At 46.8% G+C, this 23344-nt stretch overlaps 1 protein-coding gene across 2 annotated transcripts; it reads left to right on the top strand.

Moving 5' to 3' along the window:
- The first annotated feature begins 7258 nt into the window (after window positions 1–7258).
- LOC103186671 (endonuclease/exonuclease/phosphatase family domain-containing protein 1-like) lies at window positions 7259–22485 on the top strand. 2 transcript variants are annotated; one of them, XM_007905852.2, is made up of 8 exons: window positions 7259–7419; window positions 11855–12703; window positions 14845–14896; window positions 16859–16969; window positions 18191–18325; window positions 18939–19059; window positions 20372–20566; window positions 21635–22485. In XM_007905852.2, exons 2-8 carry the CDS (start codon window positions 11868–11870, stop codon window positions 21748–21750), a joined length of 1566 nt encoding a protein of 521 aa, XP_007904043.2. In that variant the 5' UTR covers window positions 7259–7419; window positions 11855–11867; the 3' UTR covers window positions 21751–22485. The 2 variants fall into 2 exon arrangements, with proteins under 2 accessions (XP_007904043.2, XP_007904041.2); XM_007905850.2 differs by having other exon boundaries at window positions 11768–12703.
- Window positions 22486–23344: the final 859 nt, after the last annotated feature.

Here is a 23344-nt window from a genome sequence, read left to right as displayed (position 1 = left end):
CCTCCCCATCACACACCCCTCCATCACACCCCCTCCCATCACCCCCCTCCCCATCAACACCCCCTCCCCATCAACACCCCCCCCCACCCCATCAACACCCCCCACCCCCATCAACACTCCCTCCCATCACCCCCCCACCCCATCAACACCCATCACCCCCCACCCCATCAACACCACACCCCCACCCCATCAACACCCATCACCCACCCCATCAACACCCCCCATCAACACCCCCACCCCATCAACACCCATCACCCACCCCATCAACACCCCCATCAACACCCCCTCCCCATCAACACCCCTCCATCACACCCCCACCCCATCACACCCCCCACCCCATCAACACCCCCCACCCCATCAACACCCCCCACCCCATCACCCCCCCTCCCCATCACCCCTCCCTCCCCATCAACCCCCCTCCCCATCAACACCCCTCCCCATCAACACCCCCCACCCTATCAATTCCCCATCAATCCCCCATCCCATCACCCCCCCATTCCATCAGCCCCCATCTCAATCACTGCTCCATCCCCATCAGCCCCTTCCCCACCACCCCCAACCCTATCACTCTCCTCCCAATCACCCCTATCCCGATCACCCCCCTCCCCATCACAACCCCCCTCCCCATCACAACCGCCCTCACCATCACAACCCCCATCCCCATCGCAACCCCCATCTCCATCACAACCCTCATGCCCATTACCCCCCTCCCCATCCACATCACCCTCCCATCCCTATCACAACCCCCATCCTCATCACCTCCCCATCCCCATCACCCCCATCCCTATAGCCCCCCCCCTCCCCCCATCCCCATCACCACCCACCACCATCCCCATCAGCACATGACAACAACAAATTACATTTACACAGCGCCTTTCATGTTGGCGCTGGACAGTCAGGGATTTGGACCTGAGTTGGGGGTCAGGATCAGGGAGGGGTGGAGGGCAGGGGGCTGTAGGAGGATGACCGAACGCACAGGCAAAATGGAGGGTCTTGAGATGGTCCTTGAAGGAGGCGAGGGAGGGAGCGAGGCGAAGCGATTCCATGATGGAGTTCCTAAGGGTGGGGGCAGAGAGGCTGAAGACCCAACCACCCTTCAGTGGGATGGGCCGGGTGAGGGACATGGAGCAGTTGGAGCCAAGGTGCATTGAGGTTCAAAGGTGCTGTGTCCTGAAGGTTGTGTCCAGAATTTATCACTTCCTCCCGATTTCTTTATAAGGATATTAAAAAGGTCAATTTACCCTGATAACAATAACCCTGTCAAACTCGCCTCCTCCCACCTTTTCCCTGGTCAGCCTTGCGAGCTGCATGTAGTTCTTTGTGAAAGCGCTGCGTAAATTTAAATTATAGTTTGATACCTGTATGTTGTTGCTGCAGAGCCACCTTACTAACAGCAGAGGGTGGTTAGTTACCAGGTGTTTGGTAGTAAAGTAACCCAAGGGGGTTTGCCAATCTTCACTGCCAACTTCTCCTTTAAAAACAGTTGAGTTATTATAATCCTTGCAAAACCTCCGATTTCACGTAACAGGATTTTTTTTACTGTGAACTGTAACTGTAATGTGTTTTTGGAGGTGAACATAGCAGTCAATTTGCAAATAGCCACAAAGTAAATGGGCAATTTCATTTCCTTCACTGACTCCCTAATCCCCATGGATTGACTTTAAAATCCACGTCCTCACCTTCAAATGCCTCCATAGCCTCGCCCCACCCAACCTCTGAGACCTTCTGTGATCCGATGCGCTTACCCATTCCCTAGGCTCTGGCTTGCTTTACGTCACCCACTGCCTCCACCCTGCCATCGACAACTACGCCCCCGCTCTCTGGAATTTTCTCCCTAAACCCCTTTGCCTCGCTCCCTCCCTCTCGGCTTTGAAAACCAGTCTAAAATCCTCAGTGAAGACAATCTCCTCCTATCTGAAAGGTGCAGTGTATTTGGGAGTTGTTTGTGCAATGAAACCTCCGATAACCTCTGATAACCCAGCAGTAAGTAGGAGCCCAATCGTTAGTCAATTGACGGATCGCCTTTCTGGGGTAATAATTCGTTCAAAAAAAAAGAATTGACACAACTGTTTTTGGGACAACAACAACAGCTTGCACAACACGGACGAAACACTGCAGCTAATTGGGCACAGTGCTCTGGGATGCTACCCTTCACACCCTCCATGCAGTGTAGCGTCTCAGAGCACTGTGCCCAATTGGCTGCCGTGTTTCGTCCAATAAAATAGTCAATTCACTTTACAGCATATTCTGTGAAGCACTTTGAGACGTCTCAAAGCCATGATATGGCACTATATGTGGAGTCCTGTAGCTCAGTGGGTAGAGCACTCGCTTTGCAAGTGAGAGACCTGAGTTCAATTCCAGACAGAGGGCGAAACCTTGGGCAAGTTTCCTTACTCCACACAGAGCCTAATAATAATCCCTCCAAAACAAAAAAAAACAATAATAAATTAGTCATTTTCAATCCACGACTGTTTGTGGGACATTGCTGTGCGCAATTGGTTGCCGAGTTCGCCCACAAATATACAGTCAATTCACTTTACAGTGTGTTCTGTGAAGCGCTTTGGGACGTCCTCCCGACGTGAAAAGCGCTATATCAAATGCAAGGATTATTATAGGATTATTATATCAAATGCAAGGATTATTTTTGTTATTATACGTTCTGGTACTTGACTGCCAATAAATCGTCCCTTTAAATCATTGTCCGTTTATTTCTATTTAATCTTAAAGGTGCAATGTCTTCAAGAGAAAAAAGCACCTAATGAATTTATACTTTATTTGCTGAGGGAGAGGAGTCTTGTATTTGTCATGAGCTGAAGGCAGGAGGATGTGGACACAAATGTATAGTCACTATATTTGCAGTATATCCTGATAAGCACTTCGAGATATCTCATTGATTTGATAGGCGCTATATTAAATGCAGGGACTATTATTTTGAGTAATATTCTAACTTTCAAATATAATTACAAGTTTTTTTTTCTCTTGCTGTACAATCACTGACCTGGATTTACTGTATCCTGATTCTAACACGTTCATTCCCATTCACTCAATTTGTTTTTCCCTGTATCAGTTGTCCTTTGGACACACATCCTGTTAAAACATTGTAGAGAAACTCTGGGAAACCAGAGTGTGCTGAGTTCACAAAAAACAGGGAGCTGCTGTCTTTCTTCCAGATCTGCTGTTCTTTCTTATCAACAGAACTCAACCACATTGGCCGTCAAAGGTCAATCTGCACACCAGGCGGTGCCATGTACAACTCATATAATCATACCATTGCTGCTGATAACCTTTTCACTGGCTGCCTGCTTGAGGGAGCAGATATGGCTAAAGCTTGCCTTTAACTGTTGTGCTTTCCAATTGAATCAATAATAATAACAATCCTTGCATTTGATATAGCGCCTTATCATGTCGTTGAGACGTCTCAAAGCGTTTCACAGGAAGCACTGAAAAGTGGATTGACTGTGTATTTTTGGGACGAAAAGCTACAGAAAAGACAATAGAAATGTCCATCCAACCATCTATTTGTCACAATAAAGATTTTTTAAAATTTGACATAATCGTACATTCCATCTCTCATCTTGAGTTCTCCAATTTTCTGATCACAACTACCTCCATGGATCACGTATTGTTGCTGTTACTGCTGTTGAATCAGTAAAATCTGAACTCTGTTCACCTTGCCTCAGAGCTGCGCTGCTACCCAAATTTTTCAAAGGCTTCCTGGGAATTTGCATTCACTTCAACAGCCAAGAGGCACGAGTTGTGTCTCCAAACCTGGGGAGCCTATTCCAGCACCTGTCATTGCCTTTTCAGACGGACATTATACATCACATGCCTCTATTTGAAAAGAGAAGATTTCTTTCGCTGTCCTGGCCGACAATTCCACAATTTCGTCATTCAAGTTATAGCTGTTATATGGACAGTTATATGGGACATAGCTATGTATAAATGAGTGTTCCTACAAATATATTGTTACTACACTTTATGGTCCAAATTCCCGACTGTCCAGAGCCTTGGGACGTCCTCCCAACATGAAAGGCGCCATAGACTTGTAAGTTGCTGTTGTTGTATCCTGTTAACCACTTTGAGACATCTGAATGATGTGGTAAGGCACCCGATAATAATGCAAGGATTATTATTTTAAGGATTATTTATAACTTTCAAATACAGTTAGTTTTTTTCCCTTTTTGTCGTTCTCTCACTGAACTGAATTTACTATATCCTGATTCTAACAAGTCCATTCCCAGGACAATACATTTGATTTTCCCTTCCTCTTGTATCCCTGTTTCAGCAGCCAGTTCTCCAGATCACCAAAGTATGGGTTACGTACAGAGTAAAACTCCCTCTATATCAGTGGTGGACAAGCTTTTTGGTCGGCCACTTCTTCACAGCCCCATGAGTGATAGGTTGACCACCACCGCTCTAGACTGACACATTCAGCACTCCCAGGTCAGCTACAAACATGGGTTAAATAGAGTAAAACTCCTTCTGCAGTGGTCCGCGGGCCACTTTTCAGGCATCAAAAAGTGGCCCACCAACCACCCTCACCAGTCCAAGCAAGTCCGCAGCTTGTTCCCAGGAGCGACTGAGCCACTGTACCCATAGCACATAAATGAAGAAAAATTCAATAAAGAAAAATATATTTGGGTGCCCACCACTGCTCTATACTGTACCATCCTGCGCAATTGGCTGCCGCGTTTGGCCCACAAAACATACAATCAATTCACTTTACAGAATATTCCATGAATCACTTTGAGACTTCTAGAATACGTGATAAGGTACTATATCAAATGCAAGGATTATTATTATTATTATTATTATTATTATTATTATTATTATTATTATTATTATCCTGCTCTCTCTGGTTAGCTACAGTTTGGGTGAAATCCCTCCACAATGTCATATAAAACATTTCATCCATAACTCTAGAAGGAGTGCCCTCTGCTTGATCAATATGTATGTTGTGTTTTCTTCCCCAGGCATCTCTCCCCCAACCCCCTCCACACACACACACATACACAGAGCAAAGGTACCAGTTTAGTGCTGTGCTTGGAGCTCACTTTGCTCTAACACGGGAGAGGAGTGCAGTGTGTGAATGTGTAATGTGGTTGAGGTAATGGATCACTAACCTGTAAACCACCAGAGTTTGGCTGGGCAGCACTCATGAACCCTGTCTGCAGAAGTTCTTCTTGTGTTTGTTCTCGGTGAATACAGTCACTACAATAACAATAAGTATATTTGTAGCTCAGGACATTTGTGGGATGTCTGCAGTTCAGTGGTTAGAGCACTTGCCTCGCAAGCAAGAGACCTGGGTTTGATTCCCGCGGGGCAAGTTTCCTTACTCTACACGCCTGATAATAGTCCCTCAAGAGAAAATAACTAGTAATTTGCTCACTCAATTCATGACTGTTTGTGGGGACACTACTGCTAGCAATTGGCTGTTGCATTTCACCCGCAAAATATGCAGTCAATTCACTTTACTGTATATTCTGTGAAGCGCTTTCAGAAGTCGAGAAGACGCGATAAGGCGCTGTATCAAATGCAAGGATTATTATTATATAATTTATTGTATAGCTCCCTTCATCTCGGGAGGACATCCCAAGGTGATGGACAGTCAAGAATTTCCACCTGAGCTGGGGGTTGAGATCAGAAAGGCTGGAGGGCAGGAGGGTGGGTGTAGGAGAGTGACTGAAGGCTCGTCGAAGGGTTTGCCTCACCTCCTCTCTTAGCTCTGTCAAGGCCTTCTTGAGATGGGCCTTGAAGGCGGCAAGAGAGGGTCTGAGGCGAAGGGACTGTGGGATAACGATCCAAAGGGTGGGGGACAGAAAGACTGAAAGTGCGACCGCCGATGGCAGGGGACATGGAGCGGACTTCACTTTGCATCAGTGTATCACATGCCAGGAATATTATTGTCACTGGGCAGGAACTGGGAAGTGGTGAAACCTGTTGTGGATTCTTGCTGAGGGAGTGACAGACTGAGGGCTGCTCTGTTTGTTTCGTTGTGAGGCAACTCGAGGATTCAGAGCAAATCAACACCTTGCAGGCGGGTCCAACATTCACCACAAAAATATTTAGCTGAAAGGAGAAAAGAAGACCTTACATATTGATAGCATCTGATCATGTAGAGGGCAGAGGGCGAAACCTTGGGCAAGTTTCCTTACTCCACACAGAGCCTAATAATAATCCCTCCAAAACCAAACAATAATAAATTGGTCATTTTCAATCCACGACTGTCTGTGGGACATTGCTGTGCGCAATTGGCTGCCGCATTCGCCCACAAATATACAGTCAATTCACTTTACAGTGTGTTCTGTGAAGCGCTTTGGGACGTCCTCCCGACGTGAAAAGCGCTATATCAAATGCAAGGATTATTATTATTATTATTATTATTATGTATCAAAGCATCGCTAGTCATTTTTGTCAAGTGCAGTGGCTTTGGTGTCAGAAAATGTGGCAGCCATTTGAGCAGCAGAGTATCCCACAATCAGCTGTTGAGCGAATTACTCATTTTTCTGTTCACCAGGAGAAAAGCATCGGGTGAAACATCGTACTTTTTTTTCCAATAGGATCTTGGAATCCCGAATCCCCTCTATTCAAGGACAGCACCTCCAACAACTGTTCCCTCCATCCAGTATGTTGCCAGAATGTCAACTGACTTATAAAGATAAATAATAATCCTTGCATTTGATATACTGTCATATCATGTCTTTGAGACGTCTGACAGCACTTCACAGAATATACTGTAAAGTGAATTGACTGTATATTTTGTGGGCGAAACACGGCAGCCAAGTACGCACAGCAGTGTCCCACAAACAGTCGTGGATTGAGTGACCGATTTATTATTATTATTTTTTTTGAAGGGTTTATTACTCCCAGAAAAGCGATCCATCAATTGACTAACAACCGGGTTCCTACTTACTGCTGGGTAAACAGAGGAGTGCGGAGTAAGGAAACTTGCCCAATGTTTGCCCTGTCTGGGAATCAAACCCAGGTCCTCTCACTTGCGAGGCGAGTGCTCTAACCACCAAGCTACAGGATTTTACATTGCCGGACTCTCTACTTGTGTGGAATGTGGGGGTGGCCCAGAGAGCCAAAACACCAGGAATCCAGCCAGGAAGGGAGACCAGTTTCAACTGTTCGTTCAAGAGAACAATTGGCAGAAAGAAGAGCTGTGCCTTTAAGGGGCGGTGCATCGCATTCCGGGTTGCCTTGTTGGTTGCAGACCAAGCCTCAACCTCTCAACATTGCAGAGTGCCTCCGCGGGAGAGGATTGATTGTGTCTCACAAGCCACTGTGCCTGAGCTACCAGTGGTGTGCACTGTACACACAGTGTACGTAATGCAACTCCTCCAACAAGTGGCTGGAATCGAATCATTCGCCGAGGAGGACGGGACACACTGCTGACTCGGAACAAACTCTGATCAGGTAACAATTTGCCTTCTTAAGGTGACTTGTACAATGTCGTGCAGCTCTCGCTGCTGTGGTGAGAGCCACCACCTGCAAATGTGACTCATAACGAGTTTGTCCTGAATTGTCTCTCCCTCTCTCTCTCTCTGACACAACTTCATCTTCTCCTTGAGTGAGCAGGATCTCTTCTTTCCTTGCACTGGGAGACGTGTGGCCACAGGCACAGGGTTCCCCCATCGTATTATAGCAGCGATAATATTCCTTGCATTTGATACAGCGCCTTATCATGTCGTCGAGGTGCCTCAAAGAACTTCATCGGATATACCGTAACGTGTAGTGAGTATGTATTTTCTGGGCAAACTTTGCACGCAGCAGAGTCCCATAAAAAGCTGTGAAGTGACTGACCAATTTTATCTGGGGGATTGTTGGCCAACACCCCGGGAGAGAGAAACTCCCTTACTCCCTTCTCTTCTTGAATAGTGTCAGGGGATCTTTAACATCTACTGGAAAAGTCAAATATATCATCCAAAGGATGGCATCTCTGATCAGAACACCGCAATGGAATGTCAGTATCGACTATATTGGTTCCATGTCCTGACGTGGGTGGGGGGAAGGGGTGTCATTCACTGTCCACTTCCCTGCGCTCACCTGCTGGCCAGGTGTCAGTGTAACTCGCCCTCTCCCACCTCTGCCTATCCCTCCCTCGCTCAACTCACTCCCCCTCCCTCTCCTCATCTCAAATGACTGAATGCAAAGCCAGCCTGAACTTTGGAACTGATGAGTCAGTGGCTGTGCTTGAGTTCACTGGAAACCAGGAAAATACCTAACGCTGCAGTCAGCCAGAGATTGGGCAGTCATAGGGGTAGGCGGGTGCTGGGTGGGGTGGGGGTGGGGGTGCAGGATGAGGGTGAGCCGTGAGCTGGGAGCCAGGGAGTGAGTTTCTCTTGGTGTCCTGGCTGACAATCCCTCAAGTAAAATTGTCCTTCCCTTCCCTTCATGGCTATTTGTGGAATGTCCCTGTGTGTAAATTGGCTGTCGTGATCGCCCACAGGTACACAGTCACTCCCTTTCACAGTATGACACTTGAAGAGGTCCTCCCGACTACAACAACAAGATTTCATTTATAGAGCGCCTTTCACGTCCTTACATTTGACTATAGCAAATGTAAGGATTACTATCCCAAAAAGTCCAAAAATTGACCTATGACTGTTTGTGGGACACTGCTGTGCACAATTGGCTGCCATGTTTTGGCCACAAAAGACACAGTCGATCCACTTTATGATATATTCTTTTGGAGTCCCGTAGCACAGTGGTTAGCGCACTCGCCTTGCAACCGGGAAGATCCGGGTTCGATTCCTAGGCGGGTGAAACGTTGGGTAAGTTTCCTTACTCCACACCCCTCTGCTTACCTAGCAGTAAGTAGGAACCCGGTTGTTAAGTCAATTGGTGGATTGCTTTCTGGGGCTAATAATCCCTAAAAAAATTGTTGGTCACTCAACCCATGACTGTTTGTAGGACACTGTTGTGCGTATATGGCTGCTGCATTTTGCCTGCAAAATATACAGTCAATTCCCATTGTATATACTGCAAAACACTTTGAGACGTCTCAATGACATCGCAAACCCAGTCTAATCGCAATCTCCTGCACTCTCCCCCATGCCCTTTAATACAGTTCTTTTTGAAGTATCTAATTCCTTTTGTCTCCACCTCAACTAGAGTTTGTGGCAGGACATTTTCCATTCTCACCCTTCGTAATCTAGGAGGCTCTGTGTCAGTCTCAGTAGTCCGGTTCCTAAGACAGGTGTGTCTGCAGGACTCCAGGGCACTGATGACAAGCCAGCCTGGCTCAACAGCAGGACTTGGAAGGGCAGGGATTCTTCCCATTCAGCTCCTTGTTAGCCCTAATGAGTAGGGTGGTCCTAGCTGGACAAGTAGCGGGAAGCTTACCTGGCAGTGCGTTTAATGGCAAGCTATGCAGTTTTAGCTGGTGAACTCTTACCAAGCTCTTACCAACCAGGCAAGAGTGCATATTCCAGACGCAGGAATTTCCATGGCAGATTCTTCCCCCCCCTACTCCGTTTCCCCCCCCCCCACTCATTGTTTGCACAGTGCACCACACAGTGTGACAATAACAGCACGCACAGGGTTAAGGTCTTGGCGTTGTGTTTACAACGGGATTTCCCATTATAATTGCGCGGCTGTTAAAGGTCGCTTGACTCTTATCGTCAAGGGGAGAATCGCTCTCCTGTTTCTGTACAAATACTTCCAAGGACAAAGTGCTGGCACACGGTGCCTGTCTCCAGCTGCCTGCGTGAGGGTGAGATTGCACAGAGCAGTGCCAGCTCCCTGACTGTACGCCTGTCATCTCTACCCACTGAAGTCATTGGTCAGGAATGCCAGTCAGCGGGAAGCTCCATCTCGCTGCCCGCATACGTGCTTTTAAAGGGGCAGCGCCTACATCATCGGTTAACTTTTAAAGGCCAAAAGGTCTGTGTGTCAAGCCTAGCGCAGTGAGTCAGTGGGTTGTGGGTTCAAACCTCACGTCGGGATCTTGAGCTCACATAGCTGGGTGGCGGGGTGATGCATTGTCAGAAGTACCGTCCTTCGGATGTGACGTTAAACCGAGGGTCCCATCTGTCTGTTCAGGTGAATGTGAAAGATTCCATGGCGCTATTCGTAAAAGAGAAGGGAGTTTCTCTCTCTCTCTCTCTCCCCGGTGTCCTGGCCAACAATCCCGCAAATAATAGTGGCCGCTCACTCCACTGCTGTGTGAAGGTTGGCTGCTGTGTTTCGCCCACAGAATGCACAGTGGCTTCACTTAAGGCGCAAATATCGAATGCAAGGATTATTACGTTTATGAAAGGTGCAATGTGCTCACTCACCCTGTAGATAGTCTCGTAAAGAGATATAATGGCACGAAACAGCCAGCTGATATTCTCTTCGAGGAGACGTTTGTAGCTCAGTCATGAGATCGTCTTGAGACAGCGTCATCACAAAGCATGTCGATGGAAGATGAAATTTGATACGTGTGGGAGAACTCTTTCCCAAACAAGTTTCCCTCTCCAGCTACTGTAACTTTAAAAACCACAAAGGCAAATTATATTATCAGTTAAATTATTTGCTGTGAGTTATTCAAATCTGGAGCAACTTTTCTACTGGTTTCTTTTCTCTCTCTCTCTCTCTCTCTCTCTCTCTCGCTGATTTTCTCCTTGTGTTCCCCCCCCCTCACCCCACCCCACCCCACCCCAAGACATTTGACTCACCTTTGGCTTTCTAATGGGATGGGGGTGGGGTGGTTATGATGCTCAAGCCCCCTCTCAGATCTTGCTCGAGTGACCATCACTCATGTGTATTGTGAGCGATGATCTGAACACTTCTCGGGATTACTGTCAGTGTTAATATTAATCTGATACTTTGCATTGTTGATATGTTTGCTTTGGTGTTTCAATGAAAGAAACATAATATTGACATGTTTGCCCTGACGGACACTGTGCCTCTCTGTGTGTGGCAGACTGCATTTCCCTGAGTAAACCCTTGAGCACTGACAATAAACCCATTCACTGCTCTGTACCTACTAAGCAAAGCAGATCGAAAACACAATTGCTGCATTCCACTGTAGTTCACTATTTACACTAGCAATGTTTCACTGTAGCATTATGTGGTTTCAAGGAAAAAGCATCTCTTCGCTCTACTGCCTTCTCATTGCATCATCGTACTGGTTCTTCAATGAGTCCAGTGCCCTGACCTCGACCACCTTTCTCGATCCCCATTTTCAGCTCTGGTGAACAAGTACTTCCTTGTGTCCGATCCTAGACTGTACTGCATTACTTCCATGATCCTTAGCCCTCTTGTCCAGCACCTTCATGCACCACCTCCACCCCACCCTCACACACATACAAACATACACAGATATCCTCTCACTTCCAACCCCCCACTCACCCGTGCCTGGTCTCTGAAAGAGAATCCCTCCACCTCACCCTCTTCCTTGCCTCCTTCAAGGCCCGTCTCTTTGATTGTGCCTTCGGTCATCCTTCCACCTCCACACTCCTTACCTTCTACCCCTCTTGATTCCAACCCCCAGCTCAGGTGCAAACCCTTCACTGTCCTGGGATGTGAAAGGTGCTATATAAATGCAATTTGTTGTTTTTGTTGAAATTTCTCAATTCCGTTTATTTAAGATGGTTGACAGTAAAGCTCCCTCTACACTGTCCGTCCACACTCCCAGGTCAAGCTTAGAAATATAGTAAAGTTCCCTCTACACTGTCAAGAGTTTAGAAATATCGGCCTATACTTTGTCGGCTTTACTGCACACAATTGTATTGTTGATTTCCAGACCATGGTCTTATTTCTTGCTTGTGTTGTTCAGATACCTGGAGCTAAGTTTGAACATAAGAAATAGGAGCAGGAGTTGGCCATTCGGTTTTGTTGACCAAACTCGTGATCTCTTGAACAGAGAGTGGAACAACATGGGCGATGCACTGAGCTGCCACCAGGGGGAGAAGGACACAAACAGGCGGCAGCCGAACAGAGAGGGAAAGGATCACAAGAGACATCTCAGCGCCGTTTGCAATTTCTCCGAGGTTTTGGTAAGAGACAGCCGGATCAACATCAACACCGCCCGTGAGGAGGAGCTGATGACGCTGCCGGGCATCACCCGCTTCCTGGCCCACAACATCGTGGTTTACCGGGAGAAGATCGGTGGCTTCCGCAAGGTGGAGGACGCAGCTTTGGTGACTGGGGTCGGGGCCACCAAACTGCAGCTCATCAAGTCTGAGATCTGCGTGACCCGAGGGGACTCCTCAAAGGCCGCCCGCAATCTCTCCAGCTTCGATCTGGTCTCCTCCACCAAACTCAACATCAACGTTGCCTCCGAGACACAGCTCACTGCCGTACAGGGGGTCTCAGAGAACCTGGCGAATGATATAGTTCTTTACCGAACCGCCAACGGACCCTTCGCCCACGTGGACCACTTGCTTCGGGTGCCCGGGGTGGATGTGGCTTTATTGAATGTCATCCAAGGCAAACTCACTGTCTCCCTCCCCAGGCCCGCCTCTTCCAACTTATGCCTTGGGGGAGAATCCAGGTCCAATTTGAGATTGTCCTTCTACAGCCTCCAGCACCTGAACCTGGAAGGACAGAGCCAGACCTCGTTGGTCCGCCCGCTGCTGAAGCCCTTCACTGGCCAGCACAATGGAAGGCCAGTTGTCCGCATCGGCAGCTGGAACCTTCAGAACCTGACCTTGGATAAAGTCAACAACCCAGGAGTGCGAGAGGTCATCTGTCTGACCTTGCTTGAAAACGGGTACGTAGAAAACCATTAACCCTAACCCTCATACAGTAAGCTTGCTGAGTGTCTGACATGCTTAAACATCTGCAACCTAAATTATTGACAGATTCACAAACAGAAATTCCTGTTTTCAATATGGACTATAAGGTCTATCCCAACGAGATGCATCCTTGCTTATCTAATCCTGGAGCGTTTCAGCTCAGGTTGGCAACCGCCAAGGTTGGGGACCACTGGAGTGTACGTTAGGAATTTCAGTCTTCCCCATTCACTTTGTGGCTGTTTGTGAGACATCGCTGTACACAAATTGGCTGTTGTGTTTGCCCACATGTGCACAGTCACGATACTTTACAGTGAATCATGTGTATCTCTTTGAGCCTTCTTAGTGAGGTGATAAAGTGCTATTTAAATGTGAGGATTATTATATCTTTATTACTGCTGGAGTTTAATCAGCTAAAACACTGGCAAGCCTCCTGCTCCTTGTTCAGCTAGAACTACCAACTACTTTGTTGAATGTGATCCAGGGCAAACTCCCTCCCCTGGCCCGCCTCGTCCAAAGTTAGGACTTTGGTTTGCAGGATTAACAGGAGCTCAGTGGGACAAATCCCTGTTCCCAGGGACTCGTCTGGCCCTGCAACCCTTGCTGATGAACCTGGCTGGCTGGTTCGACCCACGCTCTGTCTGCTGTGCAGACAATGATAGATCCAGAGTGCCAAAATTCCACCTAGCCTTAGCTTGTGAGACCATCTCGGCTGAAAAATTTAAGACGACACAGAATTTCTGTCCACAAAAGATACACTTTACAGTACATCCTGTGATGCACTTTGAGACGTCCTCCCAATGCGAAAGCCGCTACATTAAATGCCAGGATTATTGATTTATTATTTATCATTGTGTAAAATGTCTCAATTTGGAAGTTGTGTTTTTGCAGTTAATAAAAAGTAACTGGCTCCCAAATTAAGACTGAATTTAAGACCGTTTTCGTTACATTTTGGAAAGTTCTTAAATTCAGACTGAATCAGTGTTTGCTGATTATTGACTGTGGTCTTTATACGGTGCCAGAATCGCGTGATTGTCTCCCATCCCCTTCAGTACCAGCTGCGGCAGCACTAAGCCCTTTTGTTCTACAATTTGGTATTGTTCAATGGCTCCGCATTATTTTCCACAATTACAACATCTGTACTTTTTCCTTTATCCCCTGTCTATCTCAAAGCCTCATTACCTCGAATATAACATCACTCACCTGAGTAATAATAAGGGTAAATTGTATTCTTATGGCTCATTGCCAAATGCCAAACCAGCCGAAGACTTTGGGAATGGCGTTGTGAAAGTCTGGTGAGTGAAGACAGCGCTCAGTATAGAGCGAAGCTGTTCAGATTGGAAGGCTGCAGGAACGAAGACTGCAGCATTTTACATTGATGTCGCGCTGAGAAGATGTCTCAAAGTGCATCATAGAACTGCCTGAGCCTGAACCAGGGTGTGGGGAGGGGAGGGGATAATAATAATCCTTGCATTTGATGTAGCATCTTATCATGACGTCTCAAAGCGCTTCACAGAATATACTGTAAAGTGGAGTGACTGTGTGTGTTGTGGACGAAACATAAGGCCGGTTGAAGTGAAGTGAAGGGTCTTGAGGAAGGCAGTAACTGTGTTAAGGGACATGCTCCCAAATATTATGTTACCCTTAAGAAATAAAGAATAAAAATATTTTGCGTTTTATAGTACGTTATAACGCCAACATGACACTAAAACTTTACAAAAACTAGTGACTGTATTTGTAGGCAAATTCAACAGCCATTTTGCTAACAGCAGGGTCTCACCAACAGACATGAGGTCAGTGACCGATTTATTTAGTGGATTGTTGGCCAGGAGAAATATTTTGACAAGCGCCATATTTAACACCCACCTGAACAGGAAGACAGGATCTGGGTTTAGCTATGGTTTCGTGGGCACTGCTAAGAGTCTGGTACCTCAACAACAAAGCAGTGTGTGAGCCAGAGCGATGGTGAGTGGGTCAAGTTCCTTGACCATGGAGGGAGGTATATACTATGATGCGTTTTGAGACGTCTCAATGACGTGATAAGGTGCCATATCAAATGCAAGGATTATTATTATTGTTACTATTAACAACACCTGGTGTTTTGGTTGTTGTGTTACAGGATTAAGCTGTTGGCAATACAGGAGGTGCTGCATGAAGATGCTTTAGACAAGGTAACGCATTACCTGTGATATTGTCAATCCAGCATTTGTGATCACAGCGAAACAATGTAGAAATGGTCCAACGATGGGCAGCTCTCCTAGAGCAGTTTGTCCAGCTCCTCCCTACACAACTCTGCTGCCCTCGACCTCAGCTCCACTGGCAACCCAGTGCATTGAATTCAAGATTTTCGTCCTCGCATTCAAATGCCTCCTATGCCTCGCCCCATCGTATCTCTGCGACCTCTTGAGACTCCACAGCCTTGGTGCTCCCTTTGCTCAGCAAACATCAACCTGCTTCAAATCCCCCACCGAAACCTGGATTTGCCAAAATGATCAAATTCCCCCAACTTCCCACTTGGGAATTCTGTTCCCACCCTCATCCCTCAGGACATGCTGCTTCTTCCCTGTCCTCCCTGAGGACATGTTTCGTACCCCGCACCCTGACTCAATTGGCATGTCATCTGAAAATGTACGGTGTGAAATATTTATCACCTCTGAACAATGGAGTGCAGTTAATTGACCTGTTGCCTGCGACAGGTGCGGAGTGTTCTCACTTTGTCTCTGGTATAAATTCTGCTCTTGGTGGGACAACAACAACAACAACAACTTGCAGTTATATAGCGCCCTTCACACAGGGTAGCCCTGGAGTAAAAATAATCCTTATATTTGGTACAGCACCTTTCACGTTGGGGGAACATCTCAAAACGCTTCACAGGATTTATTCTTTAAGTGTAGGGACCCACCTTGTATGGATGCTAAAATTACATTGCTTACCAATTTACTATACAAACTGATGAGTTAATTGCGACAAAATTCACTGAGATAAAATCACAGAAAATTCCAATGCCAGAAAGCGTGTGAGAGAATCAAGTGTCGGAAAGACAGGACCAGGCTCCGCTGTGATCTCTTTCTTCAACCATTCTTCAGTCAATCAATCTCTCTTGAGTAGATCATGCGTAGATCAGTGCCTCTCTTGGCAATAGCAACTCTCTGGAAATCAACTGCAGTTACATTGCACCAATCCTTCCCATTGACGTGCACTCCCCACCAATACACTGGAAACATAAGGTATATGGCCTCTGTTCGAGAGAGAGTTGGAGGGTCAAAGCTCAATTTGAAGGACAGGATTATCTGGATGCTTTGAGATCAATTCCAACTCCTTGTATTTTAGGGGATGAGACCAGTGATGGTCTTGAACATTCCAATCTTGCCTCGCTTGACTGTGAAATTCAACTCTCTACGTGATGAACCTCAGTTCATTCCCCTGCCCTCGACCTGAAACAGTTTTTTGTGAATGGGAGTGCGAGATGGAAACACCGCAAGCCACCACCAAGGGCCGATCTACAACAATTTGCATTTGTACAGCGTCCTTCACGCCAGACAGTGTCTCGGAGGAGCTTAGTCTGCTCTGGTCTGTCTGTTGTGTAGCCACAGCCATAATAATCCTTACAAAAAAACAGAACTCGCTGGGAACACTCAGCAGGTCAGGCAGCATCTATGGAGAAAGATAATAATCCTTACATTTGGTACAGCACCTTTCGCATTGGGAGACCATCTTAAAGTGCTTCGCAGGATTTACTATAAGTGTAGTGACAGCATATTTTGTAGACAAACACACCAGCCCATGATCAATTTTCTTTTTCTTCACAAAACACACAGTCACTACACTTTACAGTATATCCTGTGAAGTGCTTTGGGAAATGTCCTTCTGACATGAAAGGCACTACTGCGTGCCAAGCGTAAGGATTAATAGCTCCATCAGTAGAGGACGTTGGCTGCAAATGACATCTCATTTATCAGTCCACGTCAGCACCTGCTATATTCCATTTCAGATACCAGGAAAGTGGCCGTGTGTAGGTGGTGTATGTGTCATTCTGTCTGGTTTGGATGATTGTAAGCACGTTGAAGGAGTTTCTGCAACTTGTCTGATCGAAAAAAAATCACCCGCTCGCTGCACTGTTTGTTTGCCTTCAGATCTGTCTGGAGCTCGAGAAACCCACCATCGCTACAGTCCAGGAGTGGACAGGAGACCGGGGACGCTGGAAGTATGTGGTGCTGGACACCCCAATGGGAGAACCCAAAGAGGTAACCTCGTGGTGGGGGAAACACTGCTGCTGACGCAGCTGTGTTAGAGCGCCAGACTGGCTGAGACAGCTCTCTTCTCTGCGGTCGTGGGTTCAAGCCCGATGTCAGGATTTTAAATTCACAGTCTAGGCTGACGTCGCCAGAGGCACTATCCTTCAGATGAGATGATAAACCGGGGCCTCACGTCAAAGATCCCTTGGCACCATTCAAAACGAGGAGGGTGTTTCTCGGGATGTCCTGGCCAACAATCCCCCAAATAAGAGAATGCTTTTTGCGTCATCACTGGGCAATTGCTGTGCGTAAAATTGGCTGCTGGGTTTGTCACTTCACTCTACAGTGTATCCTCTGAAGTGCTTTGAGATGTCACAACGACAGCATAATACACCATATCAAGCGCAGGGATTAGTATATTTTATTAAATCAGCCAAGTGACCTAACTTGAATCAATATAATTTAAAATATAATTTTTGCAAAATAATTCTAATTGTATATTTTTGCCCAAATCACTCAAAGAAGCACTGTATTAAACTACCACACAGCTCTGAGTAGCTTTAATCCTGACCGAATCCTGTGGCTGTTGGCAAAGGTTTCCTGCTGCCCCCATACACTAGGTGGGGAATAACTCCTGCCTAACTCCTGTCTCTGAGTTTATTTTTATATTAAGAGATAAGTTTCCTCTAAAAATATCGCCACGGAATCTGAGCTCTTTCGTCCGATCCAGCACCTGGCCGCCTTCAAACACATAATAATAATAATAATCCTTACATTTGACACAGCACTTATCACGTTGTTGCAACGTCTCAAAGCGCTTCACAGAATATACTGTAAAGCGAATTGACTATATTTTGTGGACGAAACGCGGCAGCCAATTGCCCCACAAACAGTCATGGATTGATTGACCAAATTATTATTGTTGTTATTATTTTGAAGGGATTATTACCGCCGAAAAAGCGATCGACAATCGACTAACAATCGGGTACTACTTACTTCTTGTTATACAGAGGCGTGTGGAGTAAGGAAAGTTGCCCAACATTTCGCCCTGCCCGGGAATCAAACCCCGGGCCTCTTGCTTGCGAGGCGAGCGCTCTAACCAATACGCTACAAGACACCCAATCGACTTTCACCCCCAACCACACCCCCCTCAACCTGGGTATTTCTGGTGAGCATCAGTTAGATCTTCGCAGTTCCCTAAATATATTGTAACTTTTCAATGATCTGCAGGAAGTGGAGCGTGTGGGCTTTCTGTGGGACAGTAGCTTTGGGGTAGAGCTGGACAGAGCAATCAGCTTAGAGAAGCTGCTGGAACCCACCAACGGACACCGGCTACACAGCCCGGCTCTGCTGGGTCGCTTCAAGGTACAGTATGTTTAAAATAGTCTTCTAAGGATGTGCCAAGAACCTCAACTGATTCCCAGGAATGGGCTTATCTCTACAAGAACCTCTCGATTAGTTTCCAGCCTGTAGCTCACTCCCAGGCGCTATTTCTATATAAGAATTCCTTGATTAGATTCCAGGCTGTAACCCACTCGCGGGGCGTTACAGACCAGGCGCTCCGAGATATCACCCCATGTGAGGGACGCTTTGTAAATGCAAGTTGTCGTTGTTGTTTGTGAACAAATGGCTGACTTCCAGGTCATGGTCGGCTTCACTTCTTGTGTGCTGCCCATGGGCAAAGCAGTGACATCAGTAAATGACCTAAAGACCCAGATATTGGCCATTTCAGGGTGAGAGCCGGCTGGCCAGTGTGTGGAAGTGAGCAGGCAACGCAGGGCCTGAATAAAGTCCACATTACAATTGCGTTACAACTGAGATTTGTGCTGTAAAGAAGTGCATCCTAAGGGGGTTGCAATCGATAAACCACCCATCCCCTGGTCAGATTGCAGCCTGTGGCTCCCTGCTCAAACACTGGGTGTGATGCCCTCCACAGCTGCTGGGTGTTATCTGAATGGATGTTCCTCAATAACTCTAGATCGCCGAGCTCCCAATCAGCCTCATCAACGTGCATCTGAAGACCAAGCAGGACTCTGGGACGGCCTCGGGTGACCCACGCAAGCCCTTGGGAATCGAGACGCTCAGGCTTCACCTCAAAGGTAAGCTTATTCATTTCTTAAAGGGGTGAGGATTTCATCCCCCCAAAAATTGGCCAATTTTTGTTCCACCAGAATCGATTTGTTATTCACTTCACGACTGTGTGCGGGATCTGGCTGCCGTGTTTGCCTACAATATCCACAGTCACTACGCTTTACAGTGTTTACCTGTAAAGCACTGTGACATTTCAATGTTTTAGGCGCTATGATCATACGTCATTCTGTCGTGGGTCACGCCTGAAAAACAAACTTGTACAACGGTTTTTAACAAAAAAAGGAAAGACAAGACTGATTGGAGTCCAGCCCTTGTTAGCTCCCATTATGAGAATGATTTTAAGCGCTCTGAGACGCTACCATGTGTGGAGGGTACAAGTTGTTGTTGTTGATTCCACCTCCTACCACTGTGTGGCGCTGTGGACTTGTACACCGAAAGCAGAGATACTACTACTAATAATAATAATCTTTGCATTTGATATAGCGCCTTATCAGGTCTTCAAGACATCTCAAAGCGCTTCACAGAATATACTGTAAAGTGTGGTGACTGCATGTTTTGTGGGAGATCTCCCATCAATTCGTATTTTAGATAGAAACTTAGGTTTTTGATCCACAATAACAAAAGCTTTGCCATTCAGTCTGCTCTCCTGGGGAATAACACTGGCAATTCTTAATGCTTGGCTCAAGTTGGAGGTTCTAGCCCAACGTCGGGACTTTGGGAGCTCACAGTCCAGGCTGACACACCAGCGCAGGTCTGGGGAAGCATGTCACTGTCACTGGTGTCGTCCTTCAGGTGGGACGTTTGTGGCGAATGTTAAAGATCCTGTAACACTAGTGGGAAAAGAGAAAGGAGTTTCTCCTGCTTTCCTGTTCCTCATCCAAAATTCACAGAGAAACACACCGAATTGGGACGTTGTGGTGTCCCACTGGAATCAGACTGGCCTGAATGGCTCAGTGCTGTTCTGTCAGAGATGCTGACAGGCACAGTTCATTGTGTAACTGAGCCACACTATCCAGAATGGTTCCCAGTCCTCAGTTCTGGTGAGTGAGCTGGTTTGCTCTGGTGCTACAGTGGGTCTCTGCGCCCCGTTGGGTTTGGGAGAAGGAAGAAATCAGCAGGAGTTCCCACATCACTCGAATAGTGTCACTGGATCTTTAACATTTGCCTGAAAGGATGGCACCTCTGACAGTGCAGTGCTTCCACTGTGGGTGGGACATTGGAGTGTAGATGAGAGTCACCGTTTATTGCCCGTGAAGTGCTTGAGATATGTATTACGAGAAGCTGCTGGATCCAACACCATGTTTCTCTCCTGTCTTTCAGACAACAAGCACCTTGTCATCTTGGGCCACTTTGGGCTGCAGCCTGATGCCCGTGAGTTTGACGTACTGAGAGAAAACCACTTCCACCACTGCATCCCAGAGGACATATTCACCAACATCAGCACCAAAGCCGAGGTGGGCGGAGCCTCGCAAGACAACATCTGGTGGAATGAGCAGGCGCAGGGCACGCATACAGGTGAGAGCCGAGCCAGTTAGAGGCCTCTCTGATCAGAGTCACAGAGACCCAGAGAGTCCCTGTGAGGGAGCACCACATATAATATAGTAATAATAATCCTTGCATTTGATATAGCGCTTTTCACGTCGGAGGACGTCCCAAAGCGCTTCACAGAACACACTGTAAAGTGAATTAACTGTATATTTGTGGGCGAACGCGGCAGCCAATTGCGCACAGCAATGTCCCACAAACAGTCGTAGATTGAAAATGACCAATTTATTATTGTTTTGTTTTTTTGGAGGGATTATTATGAGGCTCTGTGTGGAGTAAGGAAACTTGCCCAAGGTTTCACCCTCTGCCTGGAATTGAACTCAGGTCTCTCACTTGCAAAGTGAGTGCTCTAACCACTGAGCTACAGGACTCCACATTGTTATAGGTGATGGCCTTTGGATAAGACTTCAAACCGAGATCCGTTTTCAGGTGGACATTAATTGCGCACGGCAGTCCACCAATTGCACACTACTGTACGCAATTGGCTGCCCCGTTTAGCCCACAAAACACACAGTCACTACAGTTTACGTGTATCCTGCGAAGAGCTTTGAGACGTCTCGAAGATATGATAAGGCGCTTTATCGAATGCAAGGATTATTATTATTATTAAATATCCCATGGCACTATTCAAGTGGAAAGTGGAAAGCATTGGAAAGTGCTTTGAAATATTGCCAGGTTATAGATGTACATCAATATGTAAGGATTATTATTATACACAGGGTAGATATGCTCACTCTGGGCAAGTGGGTGTTGGGGTAGAGGGGCATTGGGTTGACCTGTGATCCCAACATCTCACTGCTCAGTTTATTTCAGAGCCACACAGCATTGGCACATTGTACACATTGAGTCACTGACATCTTGAGCATCTCTCCCGCTCCCAGAACCCATTGTAATGAAAGTAATTCCTGTTAAGACCTAAAGGTGACAGTCGACTCAACTTTCGCAGCTCTGCCTATCAGTTAGAGGTTGCAGAGGCCTCCCTCCACCTGGTCAGCTTCTCACCACCCCCCCCACCCCTCTCTCTCTTTCTCATCACAGGGAGGAGCGGAGTGATTCGGCAGGGTCTCAGTAGTCCCTGGATACCAGATGGTTGGAAGTGGGGAGGGGTTGTATCTGAGCACTGCCCGGTGTGGACTGAGATCTTTATTGATTAGAGATTAAAACACATGAAGACCTCCCTCTGCACTGAGAACCTGAGGACAGGACAAATGGGCCTGAGGAACCCTGGCTCGGCATCGCTGTCACAACCAGGAGCTTGCCAGCTGTTTAGCCCATGTACAAGCCAACCTGGTGAGGAGCACAGGCACGGTGAGAGGACCTTCATTAACTTCCTTTAATCCGGTTGCCCTGTAGGGCAAGCAAGAGTTCCAAATCATTTGCAGGGAGACAGATGTTGAGTTTTGAGTTTCTCTGATGTTTGGCAGAGTTAATGACCAGACATGATGTAGTACTGTGTGTGCCAATGGGAGGCTGGAATGTGAAGAAAGACAACCCTGAGTTGCAGAAGATGTGAATTTCTCTCGCTGCCTGGATGGAGTGTAGAATGGATACAGCATCTGTCAGCACCAACATACATCACCACATCCTGATGCTAAAGAGAGCTGAGCAGATGCTAATTCCACGCAGAGACACATCCAAAGCTCCAGGTGGAGGTTGCGATGGCCCACAACACTGAAACAGGAAACCAAGAAAAATCCTTCAAATCTCAGGAGCAATGTTGGATGTAATATTATCCCGGATGATATTTCTACACAGTCAAAATTTCTCTGGATTTCAAAATAGGGTCAACTTGTCCTTCACGTAGGATCACGTCTCGGAGCACTATACATTGGTCCAACCTCCCTGAGCAAGGGAGAAAGGGAGGGGGAGGTGACCACAGGCACATTGGAAGAGGTAGGTTTTCAGATGGGATTTAAAGATAGAGTGAGGCAGAGGGATAGAGGCAGGGAGTTCCAGAGGTTAGAGTAAGAACAATGGTGTGTGGAGGGATTGGTGGATGCACAGCAGGCCTGTGTTAACTGTGAGCAAAGGAGGTGGGAAGAGGAGTGGGTACTGAGCAGGTCACAGCGGTAGGGAGTAACTCGGGTATGAAGGACCTTAAAGGCGATCCGTAAAGAGGCTGGAGCCTGGCGAGGATGGGGATGAAGGATCTGCAGTGTTTTGTGTTAGCTGGACCTTGTGGATGATAGAACTGGGGAGACCAGCGAGGAGTCCGTTTAAGAAATCAAGGCAGGAGTTGGTAAAAGCCAGGCCTTTGCTGTGAGATTGGGTAAGAGACAGGTCCCAATTAAAGGCAGTGGTGGAGAAAAACAATCCTGGTCAGGGTCCAAATGTAGAGTTGGAAGAACATTGGTCCAACGGCTAAGGACTGAACTGTACGGCAAGATTACACACTGACTTGGTAATTTGAACAAGATAGCCTGGAGAAATTGAGAAAGGTGGAGCCAGAAGTGAGGAGACATTGGCAAACATCAAGGAGAATGGCTTCCATCTTGTCCATGTTAAGTTGTAGAATGTTGGTGCTCATCCAGACCTTCATGTCTGATAGACAGGTTGACAGAACATCAGACCTTACAACCCACTCAATTTAACCCCAGTGTTCTCCCACTTTTTATTTCATATAATGAAATCAAGCCCTGAGGAAAAAAACTCCATCTTCCCTCATGTTTTGTCATATGATGCTGCCCACTGGCACCAAACCCAGAAACAAAATAGATGAACAAATATATATATATATAATTTATACAC

Source organism: Callorhinchus milii, unplaced genomic scaffold (genome assembly GCF_018977255.1).
Source record: "Callorhinchus milii isolate IMCB2004 unplaced genomic scaffold, IMCB_Cmil_1.0 Scaffold14, whole genome shotgun sequence".
NCBI lineage: Eukaryota > Metazoa > Chordata > Chondrichthyes > Chimaeriformes > Callorhinchidae > Callorhinchus > Callorhinchus milii.
Note: the sequence above shows the minus strand (reverse complement) of the source record. Positions and strands in the feature narration are given on the sequence as shown.